Genomic DNA, 22,394 nt, shown 5'->3' on the forward strand with positions numbered 1-22,394 from the left:
CTTTTGTTCTGGTGTTTTGTCTGTTACCTCTCTGGCTGTGAGAAGCTCCAGTGGCTCCTTCCTCTGGGTGGAACTGAGCCACTCCCGGTTTTGGGGTTGGCTGTTTTGTTTTCGATGATGTCGTTTTGTTTCATTCTTTTTACTCTCTAATAAAGGTCGAGGGCCCTCCCTCAGCAGTTTAGCATCGAAAAATTGGACTAATGAATACAACAATAAGAATGGAGATATGTAAAACAATTGCATGATTGTGCAAATCATTTTTCAGCAAATAGGCCTCATAATTTTCTTTTAACAAATGACTAACAGGGCCAACACACACACACACACACACACACACAGAGAGAGAGAGAGAGAGAGAGAGAGAGAGACTCTGCTGTGTCTGCTAGCCCTGGAACAATTTATTAAGCAAATAAGGAATCCCCGCCCATCTCTGTTCTATACCAATGTAATATATCCAGTAAAAAAACTAGAACACATCCGGGTGAAAGCGCCCGGGAATAGAGCTACTCTGCTGTGCCTGCTGTAGATGCATTGTTAACGCATAGTTATTCACCTGAAACACCAATCAGGAAAACAAAAACCTTAAGTACATGAAGATATTGTTTTCAAACACTCAAGTACATGCAAATGTTGCTCTCTACCTCCAACATATATGGGGGCAAGGAATACAAACCTCGAGTGTGTGCACACGCTCCTGGAAACAAGCGAGGCGTTGCTGCATCTCACGGTCTCTTTCGTCGTATTCCTTTTGCCGCTCCTGTGCCTGCTGTAGATGCATTGTCAACGCATAGTTATTCACCTGAAACACCAATCAAGATAACAAAAGCCTTAAGTACACGAAGATATTGTTTTCAAACACTCAAGTACATGCAAATGTTGCTCTCTACCTCCAACATATATGGGGGCCAAGGAATACAAACCTCGAGTGTGTGTACTCGCTCCTGGTACCAAGTGAGGCGTTGCTGCATCTCTCGATCCCTTTCGTCGTATTCCTTTTGCCGCTCATGCTGGATGGTCACAGCTCGCTTGAGGATTTGCATGTCGCTAAGATGTGAGCCCATTTGTTCCTTGAGCATCAAGTTCTCCTGGCCAAACAAAAAACAAGCTTGAGAAAAACAAAGACCGAGGCAACTTATGACTGAAACAAACAAAACTGATCTAATGTGTGTTCATTATCAGCAGAACTGCAACTCAATGTTGAGCTGCCCATGCAATGGAGCAGGCGGATGAAAAACTAACAATCTATCGAGTGTGATATATGTCTGTTTTTGCCAGGAAAATCTTGGAAATATAAAAAAGGTTAAAAGGAAATCTAAAGCACTGGGAAGGAGCGAAAGGAAAAGAATATAAAAAAGAAAAAATCATTTTCCAATAAGCTGTAATTAAAATTGAAGATAATAATACAAAGGGAATATACTCACTTTGCCAATAAAGCTAATAAAATTTAACTAAATTAAAGATGTAACAATTTCCAACAAATGCCTGGTTCAGAATCTCCTATTTTTGATAAGCAGCTTCAGCTAACAAGATACTGTTCAAGACTATCTTGATCTTCCACCTGAATTTGAACATTTGCAGATAGATTAAGGGCCAATGATGCATGAATGCGGTCAAAAGGGAGGTAAACAGCTGTTTATTTTTGCAGATAGCATTGTATTCATCAATGAACCGAAGATATATAAAGGAAAGAAAGAGGCTGGGTTTGGAAGCAAGACTGGGCACGTGAGAGGAAAAGGCCTGAAGTTTGAAAAAGGATGTCAGATAATGCTGCAGAGAACAGCCTTGGATGTCTCACCTCCATAAGGCCTCATTTGCATGTCACGGAAGAGAAGCCGCAGCAACTCTTCCGCAGTTTCCTCTTCCGCGGATACAAAATCGGACCCGCACCCCCCACGAGAACACTTTCTGCGGAAAAGGGGGTGTCCTGCATGTATTTTGGCACACCTGTCGAGGCAAATCCGTGTTCCCATGTTTATTTGCACATTTTGGACCCTGTGGACATGCATGCCCAATGTATTTCCGCAAAAAGCACTCACTTTCCATGACAAGCAAACGGTCCCTAAGACTTTGGTAGGAGAATATTTTTTCTTACCATCCTTATGGGTTAAAAAGAAAATTTCTAGCACCCAGTACTTCATAACATGAAGAATTATCACGACCTCGAATTTCCAATGTTGATCTATATTAATCTGTAAAGATAAAATAAAATACCTTGCGACCATTTTCTGATACAACCTCGACAGCTCGAGAGACAATCGATTTCTCCAGCACCTCAAAAATTCTTGAAATGCGTAAACTTAAATCATTCTCATCAGAAGCATTTGTCATTTCGCTCACAAACAACTGCACCCACTTGGAGCCATCAGCTGGAAGATCAGTAGGAGATGGACCATTGAGAGGCACTTCACCGTTGACCAGTATAACTACCAATGATAAAACCAAAAGGTGAATAAATCTTTCTTCAATATAAAGACCAGCCATTACATTACTTAAAATCCTAACAAAGAAAAGACACTGTATATAAGTCTTCACAAGCGTCTTGCTAAGGATCAAAATCTTGAAGAGATAGCCTTAGAATACATAATAGCAAAAAATGGACATGGACAAAACATTGTAGTTGCAAAGAGAAAAGTATAAATTTTATATGGCAAAAATCTTAACCATTCTATCACTGTCAAAGATATAGGCAACATTATAAAAAATTGTGGCATTGACAGATACAATACAAAAGGAAAAAAAAGAAGGGAAATATCTTGATATTTTTCAAATTATCACCTATTTAAAATATCATAAGCTTGTCATGATATTACCACAATATTCTCAGAGTGAATTTTATTTCATTTTTCCGGTTTTCTTTGGCTCTTTATTTTTTTTAAAGCCTTTTTTCTTTTTCTGTTTTGGGATAGACAAGCTGGGGGATAATCCCTATGGAATTCAAACACAAGACCCCTCGGTTACGATAGTGCAACCTAACCATCCAGCTATCTCATTTAACACCATATTTTGAAATCTTTTCTTTCTTTACAGCTACACAAAAGAATATAAACAGCTTATCCCAAGAAAAGTACCATAACCATCCAGTTATCTCATTTAACCCCATATTTTGAAAACTTTTCTTTCTTTACAGTTACACAAAAGAATATTACCATGCTTATCCCAAGAAAAGTACCATAACCTATTTTTTCTTTTCTATTTTTTTGTGTTCATATTTTAAAAAATGCCATGATTTTTGAGAAAAACTATAATATCACAAGGAATTACCTCACTGAAGTTATAGACAATTTAATGTGAAGAGGTAATTGTTAATCTGTATGACCTTTAATGGACGTTACCTGGATACTATGTAACACAGACTCTTCTAACAGGGCAACACACCCACGTCGCACCCGCACCCAGGCGGGTGTGACACTTGGACACAGATTCCTTTGTGTTAGGTGAAGTCAATCACACTGAGGTCCATTCCTATTTAAAAGTAGATTCAGTTAACCCTAATCAAGTCCATTTTTGTCTATATTATATATATAAATACATAAATGCACACACATACACATAATGTTAACTTAAAACTGTTAAAATATATATATATACTTTCCCCGCACCCTTGCACCCAAGTTTTTTTAAAGTGCCGCTTCACCGCACCCGCACCTATGTGACATAGCCTAGTTCAAAACAAATTTATTTCACTAGAAATATCATGATGGTTTTCAAGCATTAGTTACCAACACCACAAGCATTTTAGTAAGTTTGTGAAGAAAAAGAAAAGTTAAAAGACATCATACTTATATAGGGACAAGAAATGTGTCATTCACCCCTTAAAATTTCTGAAATACCCATGGTGGCAACATTTAATGCATCAAAACCACCATATCAGATTCAAATTTCGTAAGGGTAAAATTTTTTTATGAACCCGTTAGTATCTAAAAAGGAGGCATGACGCATGCACACACATGTATATATATAGGGTTAAAGTTTGCTACAACTGTTTGTATGTAACGACTTAGCAAACTTCCTTTTTTGTACATTTTTTGGTCCAAATGACCCCATGGATGTGATCTACATGCTGATTTTAGTGGGAAACAGCTTTTGAATCAGCAAAATCTGACCTATGTATAGATTTTTCCAGTGATGCAAAAAATAATGGTTGTCAATACAACAATTTTTTCCAACTCAAAAAATGTATTTTTTCATCAAACAAACATATTCAAGGGCCATATCCACTAAATTGAGCATGTTGAACACATTTACGAGGTTAAATAGAATCAAAACAACTTGTATCATGAGATTCCAACTCGATTGTACCTACAATGAACTATATATATATATATATATATATATATATATGTGTGTGTGTGTGTGTGTGTGTGTGTGTGTGTGTGTGTGTGTGTGTGTGTGTGTGTGTGTGAAAATTGGCTCTCTTCCAGGTTGCCATAAGACATTAGTCTTAATTTGCATATATCGCTATTCTTTACTTGTGAGTGTGAAGCCGTTAACACAATGGTAGAAAAAGAACTAATGAAACTTTAAGGGTAACCATTGTCACCACCCCAAGAACTATGAAAATGAAATAATATGTACCGTCTGCAGATTGCTGAGCAATTACTTCCTCTTTAACATCAGATTTGCCCCCAGGAGAAGCCATGTTACACTCTTGTAAACAAAGCTCATTCAAACTCTTGATTGCAGAATCCACATCATTGCCACATGCTTCAAGTTCTTGTTCAAGAAGCTGAAAAAGAGGATTCATTGAATTATTCTATAGATATTTCTTTTCAGAGTAACAAATAGCACAAGAAATTTAACTGGATAAATTTTACATGCACACCAATGAGATCTAAACCACCAAAAATCTTTAACAAGTGACAGCCCAATAAAACCAACACAGGAAACATCGATTCATATAGACATGGAAAGCAAGACCACAATTTACAGGCTACCAGCAATAAAGTTGCTCAGACTGCACAGTCTAATTGTGTCATTTTAGCAATTCAGCATTATATAGAGCTGAAGATGAAGCACCATAATAAAGAACAGCTATAGTTCTTTTTCTAGAACAGATACTGCAATCTTCTTCACACTCCAAAATTTTGACCATTAATGCCATCATTGTATGAAAATGAATAAGAAATTGAAGTAAAATATAAAAATAATTTTATTATCAAGGCATAAAAAACTGCAAGGAAGACCATAACCATAAAATGTGAACATATTTTTAATCATCCAAATGGAGAGGAAGACGCATATTTTACTCCTAATTTAAATAAGATAATTATATGAATCACAAATTCAATACCAAAATGTATTTGAGTTTGCTTTCAAATGCCTCAAGAGGACATCAGCCAGTAAAAAAGAAACAAGCATTTGTGGTTCCATATAAGCAAACTTAAATAAGCCATATTCCATCTATTCCAACTAGCTCATCTAGCTCCAAAATCATCTGAAAAATGTTGATGTAGACCAGCTTAATGCTTGTAAACTGTGGCATATCAATGATCCAGAAGACAGAATATGGGTTAATTCAACGCCTATAATCCAAAATAGCAATCAAAGCAGATCTTGTGACCTGATGGTAACACCAATCCTCAGAAAAAAAACTGAAAAGTAACCATCCACCAGAAGATATCACGAAAAAAAATGTAAAAGAAATGCTCGCCACAGAATCAAATATGCACAGATGTTTCTTCATTATTTCCTCTTTCTATGTCCCATGGATGAAGCTCCAAAAGGGTGTCAGAGAAAGCATCAAACGACAAAAAGAAAACTGTTTCTTTAGATCTCCTAACCGGAATGGATGCCACATAACTTGGTGCAAATAAATACATCAAGAGCATATGAATTATCAGCAGCACATACAATTGCCTTAATTAGATAGCAGCAGAATCCCTCATCCACCTCATATCTAGATACTTATGAAACTCATAAAATCATAGTTAAATGGATTTGAGAAATTTCAAAAATCATATGCAGCTTGCATTCCACTCACTCATAGTTGACAACTTGACAGTTGCATGAAATACGATGTCTTGACCAGCTTCAATCTCACAAAAGAAAAGTAGAAGAAGCAAGAAGCAGATTGCGTTTGAACGTTGCAAAAAAATTGTTTTGATAACCGCAGAGACGACCAAATGAGTAAGATCACAAAAACAAGTGCCAAAATCCAATAGAAGAAAAACAAACAACTTGATGTATAGAGACAAAATGATCCAAAGTTTGAGAACCGAATAAAGTCATATCACTAAAGTTCAGAAGTTCCCAAAAGTTTCAAATGGTAACCACTTAAAACCCTAAACGATCACATACAATAACCAAAAAGGGAAAGAAAAATGATTGATCTAATCCAGACAATCCGATAGAACTATTGAACCCAATTCAGAATCTCATTCCCCAACCAAATTTATCAACAGACAACAACCAAAACCAAACAATTCGGATCATAAGAAGCATAATCTGATCGGAAAATCAGGAAAACTGCGAAGAAAGGTAGGCAGCAAACGGACCTTCTCGTCCATATCTGGGAAGATTCCCCGGAGCTGCAAGAGCGGCGAGTCGACGGAGGCCGCGACCACCCTGGTCGGAGAGAAACGGATCGTCGAGGTGCTGCCGGAGCAGCGCAATCTCTTCGATACGGGAAGCTCTTCAAATAGGGACCGCTTTCCACAGACTATCGCAGACATGGTTTCCGACACGGATGGAAGTACGACGCCGCAGGCTCCCACTACACGCCCATGCAAATTCGCCAAACCCTAGAATCCCGAAACCCTAACCCGAAAATGCTGCCGGAGAGAGGATGCCGCAGAGAGGATCTCTCCGTCGGGCGACTGCCGGAGAGACGATGCCGCAGAGAGGAGCCCTCCGTCGGGCGGCCGCAGTCGCCGGTCAGCTGAACCCGGATGAGCCTCCGGTGAGAGGCGGCAGTGCAATGAAGACCGTACCCGGCTTGGGAAGGTTTCTCGCCGGTCGGCTGAGTCCGGCAGATCGTCCGGTGTGAGGTGGCGGCGGTGTGAAAAAGGGGGAAATGAAAGGGAGAAGAGAGGCTAGTTTCGTTTTCTCCAAGGTCGAGAACGAGGGGCTCTACCCTTTTATACGTTTTTCTAATTTATTAAAGTGATATTATGTATCTGCCCCTTTCTTCTCAGGTAATTCTTGTTTAGGCATTTTTTTGAGTGAAATTACTTGTCTACCCTTATTTTTCCTTTTTATCCTTTTTGGGTCTCATATTTGTTAACAAAGGCTCTATTTTTGGATAATTTCAGAAAAAGCTCTATTATTTGAAAAATATCAAAGAGGGCCGATATCAAAGGGTTTTCAACGTGCTCACAACTTTTAATTTTTTTTTTTTGAAATACCTAAACTTTTTTATTTAACTCAAAATATTTTTAAAAATTTATTTCAAAGTTATGGTTTGTTGTTTCTGCCCAAAATAATCTTTGACTTTTCTTATATTGCAAAAAAAATGTTTCTGATTTGCTAAATACATCATGAATCATTTCATAAGTTTGATATTCGGTTGAGATAATCTATAATGGGTTAGAATTTTGATATTCAGTCTTTGACCAAAAAACTCATGGTTTATTTTTATTAATCCAATTGTAATTTGGATTGGATCTCTATCGTGCTATAAAAGAATTTGATTTTTTTAGCATGTATTTATATTAGATCTTGAAATATTTTGTGTTTTGCATATTGTTTTGATATGTTTATATATATTATTCATGTTCGGATCCTATTAATATATGAATCTGGTATAGCCTAATATTGGTCCAGTTTTTATAATGTATCAAGTTGGATTAGATCATATACTATTTGATCAATAAAGTTGATATGGGAGCTGTAGGAGTGAGAATAAGACCATCCCGGTTTTTAACATGCTCGGGTTTGAAGAAAAAGCCCATGAACCGACCCATTAGTTCAATGGGCAAATGTGAAGCGGGTCAAGTTTGATCAGGCCTAATCCAAATCCATTTGTAGGTTATTTTTTAATAAAATTAATACATTAATTCTTAGAACATAAAAAAAATGAATTAAATAAAAAAGCATAAAATTAGTAACTAGTAATAGTTACCCATTCCTAAAATTAATAAAAAATGAATTAAATATAATAATTAATTTATAAAAATATTATATTATTAAATTTTTTAATGAATAACTTAGGCCCATCGGGCCGGCCCAATAGCCCGTGGGTCAGGCTGGGCCTGGCCCGCTCATATAACGGGCTAAGTTTTCGCCCGGTACCTAATGGGCCCGAGCCTAAAATCATGGCCCAAACCCAGTCCATGACGGATCAGTCGGCTTGGCTCATCGGACCACTAGGACGGTTGCCCATCCCTAGGGAGCAGGTTAGATCAAGTTGGAACATATCAGATTCTAATAGACTTGGTTGGACATGGTAAAACATATTAGATCTTGTTGAACCTGAATAGATCCGAGTAGATCTAATTAAATTATGCAATTGTAATTCTTGCCAAATTTTTGAAATTTTAAAGTAATTAAAAAGTGAATTATTCTAGCATTTAGTTTAATTTGTTATTTTTGGACTAATTAATTAGCTAATATTTATTAGTTATATTTAATTAATAAATGAAATAATTTGTTTAAGAATTTAAGAGAGAGTAAATCTAAATTATCCAAGTATTGATTTGGATTTACGAGATCAAAAAAGGTATTTAGGTTTGGATCTTAGTAAAGATCTTATCAAAACCCATCTACAAAATTCAGAATTCAGAATATCCAATTAAAACACATCGGACCCAGTAGATCCAAAAGTCATTTGAGTTTGGATTTTAACAGATCCACATGAGTCAACCCACCCGAAACAAAATTTTTAACCTAATGATCCTTATTTGGATCTATGAGACCCAAATGAATCAACATACTTGATTGGGATTAGATTCATTTGGTGAATCCAATGTAAATTAAAACTAAATTGTATTTGGATCCCTATTTGAATCTAAGAAATAAAATGGGTAATGAATTTGGGTTTGGATCTAATGGCCTAAAACCTAAAACCATCACATTCCTTATTTCTAATCTCTTAAATCCCTTATCAAATTTCATCACAATCCCTTAAATCTCTCACCTACCTCCCCTTACATCACTCATCTCACATCACACTCACACTTACCATGTTGTATTTTCCTCTATAAATACCCCCCTTTGTTAATAACTCTCTCTCTCTCTCTTTTCCTTGGTGCCAATTTTCCTAGAGTAAAAGAGTTTATTTTTTTCATGAATTTTCAAGTAACCTCTAATTAGGTTCTCTCTAAATCCACAATATTGAAGTAACTCTCAAGTGCTATTGAAAAAGTTTGTCATTTTCAGAATTTTCTACTCCTTGTAAAACTACATAGATTTTGAGGTAGGAAAAAATCTACACTAACTCCGGTGTTTGTTCGATTCTAATACATGCATGTGAATGTAGGATAAATTACACTAACTCTGGTATTTGTACAAATCTAATGCAAGATTTAAATTAAGTAAAATGGATGCTCGTATGCATTATTTTATGACTTATATATATATATACATGCAAAGTTTTATGAATATAGGTATATATTTGCATGTGTTAAGGTTTAGGTGTCTCGTACTATAAAATATGTATGTTTGGAATTAAATACGTATATTCTGAATTATATACGCAAGTTATGAAATGTAATTGATTCGACATATCGAATATGCATATTTTAGATTTTCATGTGCATGCTTAGAGGTTCAATTTATGAACACATGTATATTATAAAATGTGATGTTATAATATGTTGCTAGATGTGATATCTGATATGATGCATGTATGAAATGATTGAATTATATCATGATAGAAATGAGAAATGTGATAGTTTTTTTTATGTGAGATCGACTAATTAATCAAGCCCAGACATGTGGCTCATGGCCTTGTGTATAGTCATCTGAATTGATATGCATTGGTACTCTAAAGTAGTGGCCGATAAACTTGTGTTTGGTTAATTGGATGTATGAATGATTGTACTTTAATTGGTAGCCCTTAACTATGTGAGTAGTTAACTGTCTTTATGCATGTATGGCAATTGAACCATTGATAAACTTTTTCAAAAGAGATCTTTGTGAGGGTGTGTATGACCAAGATCAAGTGATACGGCTAGAATGGCAAATCTCTGTTAGGAGGTGCCTTGTCCAAGGTCAGGAAACACACTAGGATGGTAAATCCTTGTGAGAAAGTGCATTATCTAAGATTAACTAATCCGACTAGGACAGAAACTCTCTATGAGATTATACATTTCCAAGACCAGGTTATCTAGAGTGAAACTTGTTTTCAAGATACAATAAATCTCTGATGATGAATATTGAAAGTAAATTCTGATATACTAGATTAATGATGTATGCTTGTGATTATTTATGTTGATTATGATAGAAGGTTCATTTTGATATACTACATGTGTCTTTTGAGGTTTCATGTCCTTATCAACTATGGATCCTGGCATGAAATTATGATTGAATAAGTTAAACATGTTAGTGAATGACACATCACTTAATTAATTTACAAATGAATGCATTATGTTTTCTTAATTGAAATATATCATGTATGTGTACAATAGTTGATGTATATCATGGATATATGATTAAATAGATTATGTTATCATTAATATGCAATATGTATTAGCTCTATATACTCACTACGTGTTCTGGTGTAGACTCATCAGGCTTTCATGAGTCTGACCCTTTTTATGAGATTTCAAGTGATGTATAGTTACAAAGCGAATGTGGGATGCTCAGGCGGCGTCGAGAGTCAATCATTTTTCTTTTTTGGGCACTAAATTATAAATACATGTTATTAAAAATGTTATTGTTTATTGAGTTGCAATATTTTGAATACAAAAGGTTATCCACATTAAATTTAGTATAATAGTTATTATGTGGAATGTAACCCACCTGGGGGTTTTAACCAAAATTAAAAATGTTTCCATTGATGATTATTTAATATTTTTTTTTAAATTTTACGTGTTTTATAAGTCGTTAAAAATCTTGGGACGTTATAACAATTCCATTGCATTCGGTTGGACCTATTGGACCTACATGATACATGTGAGTTCGATCCATATTAGTACTATAAGATCTAAGAATATTTTATAGATTGCGTATTACTTTATTGCATGTGCTTATAGATAGTTCTTGTTTGCTCCTATTATATATATGAATTTATTGTGGTTTCAAATTAGTATAATAACATTCAAGTTTATTTAACTTGGTTATATGAAAATATGCATGTTTTGATGCATGTATACTTTGGGTAGTTTCTTATTGCATCCTCTTATTGTATGATTTCAGAGATGGATTCAGAAAAGTATAATGTTGAATATATTGTATGAATTCAAATTTGACATAGATTTTATTGTGGATATGAAGATGGATAATTTAAACCCTAAAGATATGGATTTGAACTATATTAATTTTTGTTTGGATATGTTAATGGATCTTAACTTATATGTTGTCATGCTTGTTATTTGATTGCTTATTATCATTTTTTATAAGATTAAAATGAATGAACTTATAATATTTGGAATAATGGGTCAACTCAAGTTGATTATGAATCTGGTGCATATCCAAATTGAATATGGATATAAGAACTTAAGCTTTATTTGTAATGCATATTGCTTCTAGTTTATGATATCTTAATGCACATATTGCAATGCATTAGAAAAGTGATAGTTGAATTATACTTTGCACATGCATGTGGATATTTATTTGCATATGATGATAAATAATATAAATCATGCTCTTTATGGTTTGCTTATATGAATAAACGAAGGGATGCTCTCATGCTTTAGAAATTTTACGCACAATATGCAACATAATGGTATTATATTTTTACTAAATAGTAATAGTTACTAAGTTACTATGCAATACTTAATTTTTAAAATTTTATATTATTAAAAAATTAATAAATAACTCAAGCCATCGGCCAAGCCTATGGACCCATGTATATAACGGGTCGGGTTTTGGCCCGATACCTAATGAGCCCAGGCTTAAAACCTTGGCCCAAACTTGGCCCATGGCAGGCTGAGTCGGCTTGGTCCATTGGGCCACCCAGCCCATTGCCTACCCCTAATCGTATGTGTTTTCACCAGGTAAGTCTCCATTAGTCATATATAATCTCCTTAGATTTGACAATCTTTATGAGTTGTGCTCTTATCCAAAACCTCCTCATTCTTATGAGTTGTACTCTTGTCCATTTGGCTACAAGATGGTGATCTTGTCCTGCATTCTTTGGATTGATTTGGATCAGATCCATTTGATCCAATATCGGATCCATTAACTGAGTTCAAGCAAGCCCGGGGTGATAAAAACTTGAATTGGAGCCACATCTTACCACATGCGAGATTGGTTCTTTGCATGGTATGCATGGTAGGTGGAACTTTGTATGGCGAGCATGACTTTTGATAATGTGGAGAATTCTTTGCTTTTTTTTTTTTTGAATTGATAACCCGAAGAAACTGCACCCGGCATGAAGACCTGGTTGCACTGGCTCAGCTTGCCATACCCACGGTGGTTGTGCCGACAGCGTTAAACTCCGAGGCTGTGACCCCTGCCCCAAGGAAATATGCTACGCATTGGCTTGCGCAGAAGGGCAACACCCATGATAATCAAACCTTGACTGCCCGTCTAGCAGCCAAGGCCCCCACCCCACTACGCCAACGCCTCTTGGGGCTGGAAATTATTTGATTGGAAAGGAATGCTAGAGTTTTCAAGGGTGCCTCCTCCTGACATACAATTGAGGATAAAATTGAAGTTAAAAGAAAGACTAATATTGAAATGGCCGAGAGTCTTGATCCAAGCTGGGTCGGGGAAAGTCGTATTGGAAGAGCTTAATGTAAAGGGTCTTGCTCTCTAGCTTGTCTTGTAAATCTTCTTGTATTGCTGACACTGGGTGAACTGTCATCACTCTGTCTTACCTCTCTCTCCATTATATTGAATGTTTTATTTTTTTAAGAAAAAGGAGAGGGTGGTTGATATCAAAGGCAGGCCAAGAAGATGTATCATACAATGAGAGTATCAAACTTATGGTTTCTGTGAATGAGTGAAAGTGATGGTAGTGCAGAAGGGAAGTGGAGGGAGAAAAGAAGAATCGGAGAGAGAGAGAGAGAGAGAGAGAGAGAGAGAGAGAGAGAGAGAGAGAGAGAGAGAGAGAGAGAGAGAGAGATTTCGAACTTGAGCTCGTCATCCGTTGGGGCTTGACTCGAGTTGTCTGGATTAAGACCAGTCTATCTGCTATTCACACGGTCAAGTAGAGTCAAAGGCCTGGATAAACCAAACGAACTCCCAAAAGCAATGGAAAATTGAAAAGTAACATGTTCTTGGGTCCTACTTTTCAGAAAGATTTGGAACTCTGATGTTGAAATTGTGTCAACTCATACCCATGTAGAGAAAAGTTAAATTAAATTGACACTTCCATGTAGCATTTCTACCAAAATGGAATTGTAAGTTACAAACTCTAACACCATTAGCTAAGTTAGTGTTTCTAGCATTTTAATTGTTTTGCTAAGTTTCTCCACTGAAAACACTATAAAAAAGGGGTTCGACTTTGCCTATTATATCAATCAGCATATCTAGTACTCCGATGGCCCTCCAAAGCTTTGGAAATGAGGTCTTAACTCTTAAGGCCTTGGAAGAAAATTTACTAATTGCTTGGGCCTTCTTTGGATTGGTTCTCATCAGTGATAGTGGATCTAAGCCTTTTAGAAGTTTCAATGGTTCATTATTTTCTATGGTTAGCGCTTAATTGGTAGAAGCGAAAGCGAGACCTAACTCGAGGATGAGTCTTCTCTAACCCAAGGAGAATGATGCAGGAGCAGAGCAAAATGAACCGGGTCTAACAAGGTCTATTTGGATTCATTTCAGATTTTAGATTCTTTGTCACTTGAAACTTTTTGTATTTGGATATTGAATCATTATGCTTGATCCATATCTTTATCATAAGTTTTGTTTTTTTAGAAAGTTATCAAATAGGAAGTTGTTTGATTTAGGATTAATTTATAGATGAGATGTTTAGGGAATAGTCAGTTGTATGATATTTGATATCAGTTATACGTGAAAAAATCAGATCTAACCCATTGACACCCACCCCTACTAATTATAGGTGAAAAAACCTCATGTCCTCCTTGACCATCAAGGAGTATGTTAACTTTGACCTTGTGACAAGGGATGCTCACTCATGGGTTTCAAACTTGTGATGTCCTTTCAACTTGGCAAAATTAACGGGTTGCCTCTTAGCGATCAACGTAGCCCTCATGGACATTGGTACAGTCGATAGTGTTTCATATTGGTCAAGTGACATTGACGGATTCTTACTATAGATAAATTAATTAACACAACAAATCTTTCAAGAAAAATACGAATTTCTACATTTTTTGTCTAAAAGACATTTCTACACTCAACTTCTGCTATGGCCAACTCATCCAGTAGAAACTCATGGGTACTCACGTCTACTCAGTCTGTTGTTTTATATTTTTCTTTTGTAATTTCTTTGAATCGTTTTGTAAAATAATTTGGTTCACGAACCATTCGGACAACATTGAAATTGACCATGTTGAATCCATATATAGAGTCAGATTCGATGAAAAGGGTGTTTGGTGTGTTTAGGTTTGATAGAGATGATTTTAGGAAAAACTGAATCACCCATCGGCACACTGGATGCAACCTGTGACTAGGGGTGTCAACGGGTTTGGTTTAGTTCCGACCCAGGTGGAACTAGACTTAGACAAGATTTTTGGGTATGGTATCGGGTATAATCAGGTCCACTATAAGAAAAACCACATCCAGATCCGATAAAAAACTATATGAACCAAACCTGGTAAGACCATATTTTTTTTATATTTACATTGAAAAATTGTGAGTCTTAATCAAAACTCTAGTCTGGTCTGGTATAAAATTTTATAAACTATACCCAGGTCCATGTATTCATCGGACCTTTGGGTCCAGACATGGGTCTTAATCGAGTCTTCTTATTTATCACCATACTCAGACCCTATAGGGTTTGGTTCGGGTCCGGTTGGGCGGTTGACACCCCTACCTGTGACTATGTACACCTGTGCAGTAGCTTTCTGATGAGTGCCTTCTCAATGGTTTTTCCTTTTTTTTTTTAAGGAACCATGTTTGGGCTTGAAGACCCTGGTCTTGCTGGCTCAGTTTGCCATACCTACTGTCATTGGCCTAGAAGCGTAAAACTTAGAGGCTAGGACCCTCATCCCTTGGGCCTATGCTAGACATAGACCTGTCCAAGAAAGTGACACTCACAGCAATTAAACCTGTCTAACGGCCTAGGCCCCACCCATTATGCCAAACCCCCCTGCCTTCTCAATACCTTTTTTATTTTTGATGAAAGGAAATTTCATTAGTATGATAAGAAAACAATTACAAAAGTGATGAGATATCACTTCAAGTCGGGGGAGAAGCAAAAGACCCCCATATGTGTGATCTGTGCAGGGTAACAATTGACAAAGAAACCAATAAAAATCATTGAGCATGACCCTGAGTGAGATTCAAGCAATCCCATAACTAGTTATGGACAAATTGTAAATTGATCTTAACCTCAATACTGAATATTATTTCATTCAAGTGCAGCTAGATCTGAGGCCAAGAGATCAGCAACCAACATCTCCATTTGAACACTCATATATTGTCTTGAAGCTTGGTGTTTTGATGCAAGAAGTTATAGGTCTCATGGCTAATGCGAGGGACCAACCAAATTGATGTAGTGTTCCCAATACAAATGGTGAAGGTTCCTAAATAAATTGCATCCACCAAATAGATGCGTGGTAGTTTCCTTTGCTGCATCCCAAAGCCTATACTTACTGGTGGCAGACCACCACCCCACAACGCCCCATGAGGAAGCCACTGCACCGATGAGGAGCATCTAGAACCATAACATAAAGCCACGGAGAAGTCCCCATCCTTAGAGAACCTCCAACAGATGGTATCTTCTGCATGTTTAAGCTGCGAGGAGTTCCATCAGTGCCTAGTGTTCTAATTGTCCATTCTGGGATTGGAATAACAGGTTCCAACCACGAGCTTCAGATCAGAATTCCTTTATGGCACCATTGGTTCCCTTGGACACCCAAAACAATTCCTAATAACAAACCCTGAGAGGAACCACTGTTTCCCATACATCCTACCAAACCTAGTAGATCGACTATCCCCTACTTATACCTTAACACTCTACAGAAGTGGGCAGCCTTGAAGTGCACACTGTCCTCAACACTTTGGCCACCACCATTTCTTGAACAGGGCGTCGTTGAAGTTCTGGGGGTCCTTGATTTTCAGACAGACTAGAGGAACGGGTTGTGAAATCGCATCCCACCTTACCAGTGGGGTTCCTGATCTCCCCATAGGAAGCTTTGTATAGCAGTCTTGGTCCTCTTCGAAACTGAAGCTGGGATGAAAAAAAAAACCCATATTACTGTCGAAGTAATCCTTCCGATAAAAGACACCACCTTTGCCCTCGGGCACTAGACCTTGTTGCCAATATTGTCCTCTCAAGTGAGGACCAAAACTTGTCCCATGTTACCTTCACATGAAGAGGTAGAGAAATGAAAACCTACTCATTAAAAAGCATGCCAAACCTACCCACCATACGTTTTATTCGATTTTTAGTATTTTTTTCAAAAGTCTGACGTGATTTATATGCTTGTTTTTATAGGAATCAATTCTTGGAGCATTTGCACATCAGATCCATCACCAATCAATTAGCTGCCACTCTGGTACCAATCTCCGATGAAGACCGCCTGAAAATTATTTGTGGATTTGGATTGGAGTGTGATATATTTGCCACCATGTATGCTTGTCACGTTGAGTTCAATTATCAGAAAATATGGAAAACCATTGAGTTTGACGATAAGAGATATCTTTCAGACACACTGTAATTTAAGGTTCCTGAATATAGGTTGACGGCGCTGTAGTCTATCAAAACAATTCCCTTAAGTCATGGGAACTCTCTCTCTCTCTCTCTCTCTCTCTCTCTCTCTATATATATATATATATATATATATATATATATATATATATATATATATGTGTGTGTGTGTGTGTGTGCGCGCTTTCTAATGGAAAAATATACATCTTTTTCTCTTCTTCAAATTGGTTTTGCTCTTCACATGATATTAGAGCATAGGATATCTTGATCGACTTAGGGTTCTTGACATCTCATTCAACGTCTGTGCTCATTTAGATCAAGATCAAGCTCGGCCCTCTTCATCAGTTGCAAAGCCTCTGCGCATACCATCGTTGACCCACATCCCATTCAGTGTATGTGCTCATTCAGATCGAGACCAAGCTCGGTCCTCTTCATTAGTTGCTCAGCCTCTGCGCATACCATCGTTGACAACACCTGACGCTGATTATTGGTGTATCATATTCTGCAGTTTTTCAAAAACCAAATCAAAGATAAGTGTTCTGTTGATCTCTTTAGCTAAGTGTAATGACTGAAACAGTTCCGAATCCTTTGAATTCCTCTGATGAAACAACAAGTCCATTTAATTTGCATCATTATGATAGTCTCGAGGCTGCCTTAGTGTCTCGACTGCTTGATGGGACAATTATCCCACTTGAAGTAGAGCTATGATAATGGTGTTGAGTACCAAAAATAAAATCTGGTTTATAGATGGATCAATTTTGAAACCCAAAAGTAACTCTTTGAATTACCCTAAATAGGTATGGTGCAACAATATAATTTTATCATTGTTGCTAAATTCTATTTCTCGAGACTTGGCTAATAGCATTATCTACGCTATCACTGCGTATGAAGTGTGGAGAGACCTTCATGAGTGCTTTTCTCAAAGCATTGCCCCTGTCCCAGGCTGATCTTTCAGAATAGGACATACGCAGTGCAGAGCTCTACTGAGTAGAAAATGCATCGAGTGTAGAAATGTGCGGTATGCGTTCGCTTGATCAGTGACGTGCAGTGGTAGCACGACATGTGATAGGCATTGGTATTGTCGTTAGTGCATCTCTGTGTGGCAGCACAGACGTGAAGCGTTATTTGATTAAGCAGTGCCAGCAGATCAGGGGATGTTGCCTTTGAAGATTCGGTTAAGGACCTCTCAGCTTGTAATTTCTCATGCGTAGCGGTTGGACGCACGAAGGTGCGTGTGGGTTAGGGACAATTTCTCCAGGAATCACCTTAGGTGATTCCAACCGAGTATGGTGACTCGAAGCTAGGTGAGTGAATACCTAGGCACCGACAAATGAGTCTGGGTGGTGCTCTTCGTTACGGTGTTCAATCATCAATTGGCCTTTGGATTGGGGGCCACAAAGTCTTGTTCCTTCAGTGGCGAGGTTTTGTTGTGTTATGCAGATGGAATCACAATACACTCCATGGCACACAAGGCTAAGGCAAAGTTTGTGCCTCTTTCAGAAGTGATAGCTGGTATGGGACAACTATGCACTATGCGGCATGGACTACATGGAATGCGCATTTGAAAATGCACTTGATCAGCTTCTGTTAGGCAGCTGCAAAGGGCCAATGAAAATGATTCAGCACATAGAAAGGTGTAGGTATGCAGCCTTTGGCCGTTAGGCTGACCAACTTGGCATGTTGCGGGTTTGCGAAGCATTCTATGCTCATGACAAAGCGATAGAAAGGCTTGCGGCGGTAAGAAAGTACTATCGCACCACACTAACTTATTGAACAAGTAAGCCCACGAAAAATTGGCATCAGAGCATAAAGATTTACGGAGACCTTGTTGTTCATTGTGTGCGACACTAAAGAGGACAATGATGAATTATCTTAGTTATGTAAATTTTCACAGTTGAAGTGTGGTTGACCGAGCATAAAAACAAGATGTTGGCAGGATGGTATGCGACATCTTGTCGATGACAAACATAAATATAAGTTTGTTGTTCAGTTGGCTAAGAGAACGTAGATAAGCCAAAGATTCCTACCAGTTGTGCGTTAGACTCACAGGTGGAGCATGATGTTTGCCTTGTGCATGCAGAGAATGCACGTTGGATTCGGCTGAATGAATTTGCACCTTTGGGTATGGGAGACTCAAGTAAACTTCTAGATTCTCTCTCAAGATTGTGGGCTAGCGGAATGCCCACGCTTAGCAGAATGCTCATTGTTTTGGCCCCCTTGAGTTGGCAGATCCTCTATGGATTATGTGTGCCAAAAAAGTTATTGTTCGTGGCTTGTCAGTTCCTGCAGAAATATTTTGCTGACTTTGAGAGAGAGTTACAACGTGCTGACTTTGAGAGAAGATTTTCAGCGTTGGGCCAAAGATGCCCATGTGAGGATGAGTGCCCAAGAAGACGCTTTGAAGGATCACTTTGAGGTGATATGCAAGAAGGCGTCCCCCACTTGAGGACTAGTTTGGACCATTAAAAATTCACAAGTTGGTGCTTAAGGGAGTTGATATCCCTGCGGCACACGTTGGTGGTCATCTTTCTCTGCGAGAACCATGAAGAGCTTGGAATTGCCCTTGCTGGGGTCGAAAGGCACCCCAACCATGTGCATGAAGATGACAAGTTTGTCGTGCGGGCGATGATGACCTGGTTCTGTTTGAGACTGCACTAGGGTCTCACGAACAGTGAATGCTCGATGTTGATAAAGTAGAAGACCACTATCTAAGTGATCAGAGACACGTTAAGGAATATGACTTGGCATATTAAAGGTTGCGGCGATGGTGGATGCAAACTAGAACAAGTTGAATAGGCTAAAAAAAAAGAGTAAACCAAAGATAAGTACAAAGAGAAATTAACATATCAGTGAAGGTTGTGTTCTTACCTACATCAGCATTGTCGAGGATGACAATGGTTTTGGGTGGGAGAGAATATCCCATGTTGATCTTTTAGAATGGGACATGCGCAGTGTGAAGCTCTATTAAGTGGAAAATGCATCGAGTGTAGAAACACGCTGTATCCGTTTACTTGATTGGTGATGTGCGGTGGTAGCACGACATGCGATAGGCATCAGTATCATCGTTAGTGCATTGTTGTATAGCGGTACAAATGTTTGATTAAGCAGTGCCAATAGATCAAAGGATGTTACCTTTGGTGATTTGGTTAAGGACCTCTTGGCTTGTAATTTCCCACGCGTAGCGGTTAGATGCACAAGGGGTGCATGTGGGTTAGGGCTAGTTCTCCTAGAAATCACCTTAGGTGGTTTCAACCGAGTATGGCGACTCGAGGCTAGGCGAGTGAATGTCTAGGTGCCGGCGAATGAGTCTGGGTAGTGCTCTTCGCTATGGTGTTCAATCATCATCTAGTCTTTGGACTGAGGGCCACAAGGTTGTGTTCCTTCAGTGGCGAGGTTTTGTTGTGTTGTGCGCATAGAATCGCAATACGCTCCATGGCACACAGAGCTAAGGCAAAGTTTGTGTCTCTTTTGAAAGTGATAGCTGATATGGGACGGCTATACACTATGCAACATGGACTACATGGAATGCACATTTGGAAATGCGCTTGATTAGCTTCTGGTAGGTAGTTGCGCATGGGGTGGTGCACAGGGCCAATGAAAATGATTTAGCACATGGAAATGTGTTGGTACGCGGTCTTTGGCCGTTAGGCTAGCTAACTTGGGCAGCTTGGCGCGTTATGGGTTTGCGAAGCATTCTATGCCCATGACAGAGCAGTAGAAAAGCTTGCAGCGGTAAGGAAGTACTGTCGCATCACACTGGCTTATTGAAAAAAGTAAGCCCGTGACAGCCCCACGTGTTTATCAAATTCAATGTGTCATTGTTCGCCTTCACCAAGATTTAATGTCTATGGCATCATATTTTTCTAAACTTAAAAGTTTTTGGGATGAGCTTTCATCTTACAATCCTTTACCTATCTGCACGTATGGTGCAATTAAGCAACTGAAAGATCAACAAGAGAGAGATAAGGTGTTTCAATTTCTTATGGGCCTGAATGATTCATATGACACGACTAGAGGTCAAATTCTTCTCAAAGATCCACTGCCCTCAGTCACTAAAGTTTATGCTCTTGTCATTCAAGATGAGCGTAGTAGAGAAGCTTGTATTGTCCCTACAACCCCCTCAAATAAATTGACACTCTACTCTACTGCCTCTCATGCTGAAAATAAGGATATCAATATGAATGTGGTTCAGTTGAATTCAAGTGACAAAAATAGAGGAATTTGATGAGCATGTCCCATGTGCTCTCATTATGGTATGGCTGGTTATGTGAAAGAGAAATGTTTTAAGCTCATTGAGTATCTAGGGAAACATGTTCCTCTTCATCCATCCATGTTGTATCATCTCAAAAAAATGAGGTAAAGGATGAGACTGTTTCACTCACCCATAGTGAGTACAACCAACTCATAACATATATCAAAGGCAAGCCCTCGACACAAATTTTGTAGATTTGTCATCTCACTCTTTCTCTCATGCTTCTTGGATTATTGATTCAGGAGCAAGTGATCATATTGTCACGTCTTCAATTTTTTTTGATAAGTTTGAATTCTCTAATATTCATGTTAAACTTCTTAATGGCTCAATCATTAAAGCATCTCACCAAGGTTTGGTAAAAATATCCAATGTTATCTCCCTTTGAAATACCTTGTGTATACCTTCTTTTAAATTTAATCTCATTTTAGTTAGTAAATTAACTAAGTCCTTGAATTGTTCTGTTATTTTTTTTGACTCGTGTATTATTCAGAACCTTGCATTGAAGACAAAGATTGGAGCAAGTGAGGATCAAGATGGGTTGTACATGCTAAAAGTGTCAAACCCCGTTGTTGCATCATTAACCCCATCAAAGACTAAATCCCACACTTTCACCCTTCATCTATTCGTATGAAACTATTTTTAAAATATGACTAAAATTTCTGCAGACAATTTATGTTATTGTGATGCATGTCATCGAGCCAAGCAAACTAGGCTACTTTTTGGATTTAGTGAGATTTTCACTAATAAAATTTTTTTATCTTGTGCACGTTGACATATGGGGACCCTATTATCAAAGCTTGTTGAGTGGGGCCCATTATTTTCTCACAATACTTGATGCTTTTTCATGATGTGTATGGGTTTATCTAATGCACCACAAGAGTGAAGCAAAATATCTTTTAAATTTTTTTTCAATATGATACAAAACCAATTTCGGTGTCAAATCAAATTGGATCAGTCTGACAATGGATCAATTTTTTTTTCTAATGAGGTTTAGTGATTCTTTAAAGAAAACAAAGTTTATCATCAATATAATTGTGTGTCAACTCCTCAACAAAATAGTGTAGTTGAACGAAAGCATAGACACTTGCTAGAAGTAGCAAGGGCCTTGATGTTCCAATCCAACTTGCCATTTAAGTTTTGGGGATAATGTATTCTCACGGCCCCGTACCTCATAAACAGAACACTCACTCCACAACTTGGTGAAAAAACACCTTATGAAATATTGTTTAATAAACAACTAACTTATAATCATCTCAAAGTCTTTGG

General features: G+C 37.8%; 1 protein-coding gene across 2 annotated transcripts; it reads right to left on the reverse strand.

The window, feature by feature from the left end:
• Positions 1-227: 227 nt before the first annotated feature.
• On the reverse strand, positions 228-7,074 carry LOC149835363 (uncharacterized). Of its 2 annotated transcripts, none has more exons than XM_090010508.1 (6): positions 6,495-7,074; positions 4,576-4,726; positions 2,212-2,423; positions 921-1,085; positions 674-799; positions 228-553 (listed from the first exon to the last, which is right to left on the reverse strand). In XM_090010508.1, the coding sequence occupies exons 1-6, from the start codon at positions 6,669-6,671 to the stop codon at positions 467-469; spliced, it is 918 nt and encodes a 305-aa protein (XP_089866634.1). In that variant the 5' UTR covers positions 6,672-7,074; the 3' UTR covers positions 228-466. The 2 variants fall into 2 exon arrangements, with proteins under 2 accessions (XP_089866634.1, XP_089866635.1); XM_090010509.1 differs by having other exon boundaries at positions 921-1,082; positions 6,495-7,063.
• Positions 7,075-22,394: the final 15,320 nt, after the last annotated feature.

This window comes from Nuphar pumila, chromosome 6, assembly GCF_984573655.1.
Source record: "Nuphar pumila chromosome 6, dmNupPumi1.hap1.1, whole genome shotgun sequence".
Classification (NCBI taxonomy): domain Eukaryota; kingdom Viridiplantae; phylum Streptophyta; class Magnoliopsida; order Nymphaeales; family Nymphaeaceae; genus Nuphar; species Nuphar pumila.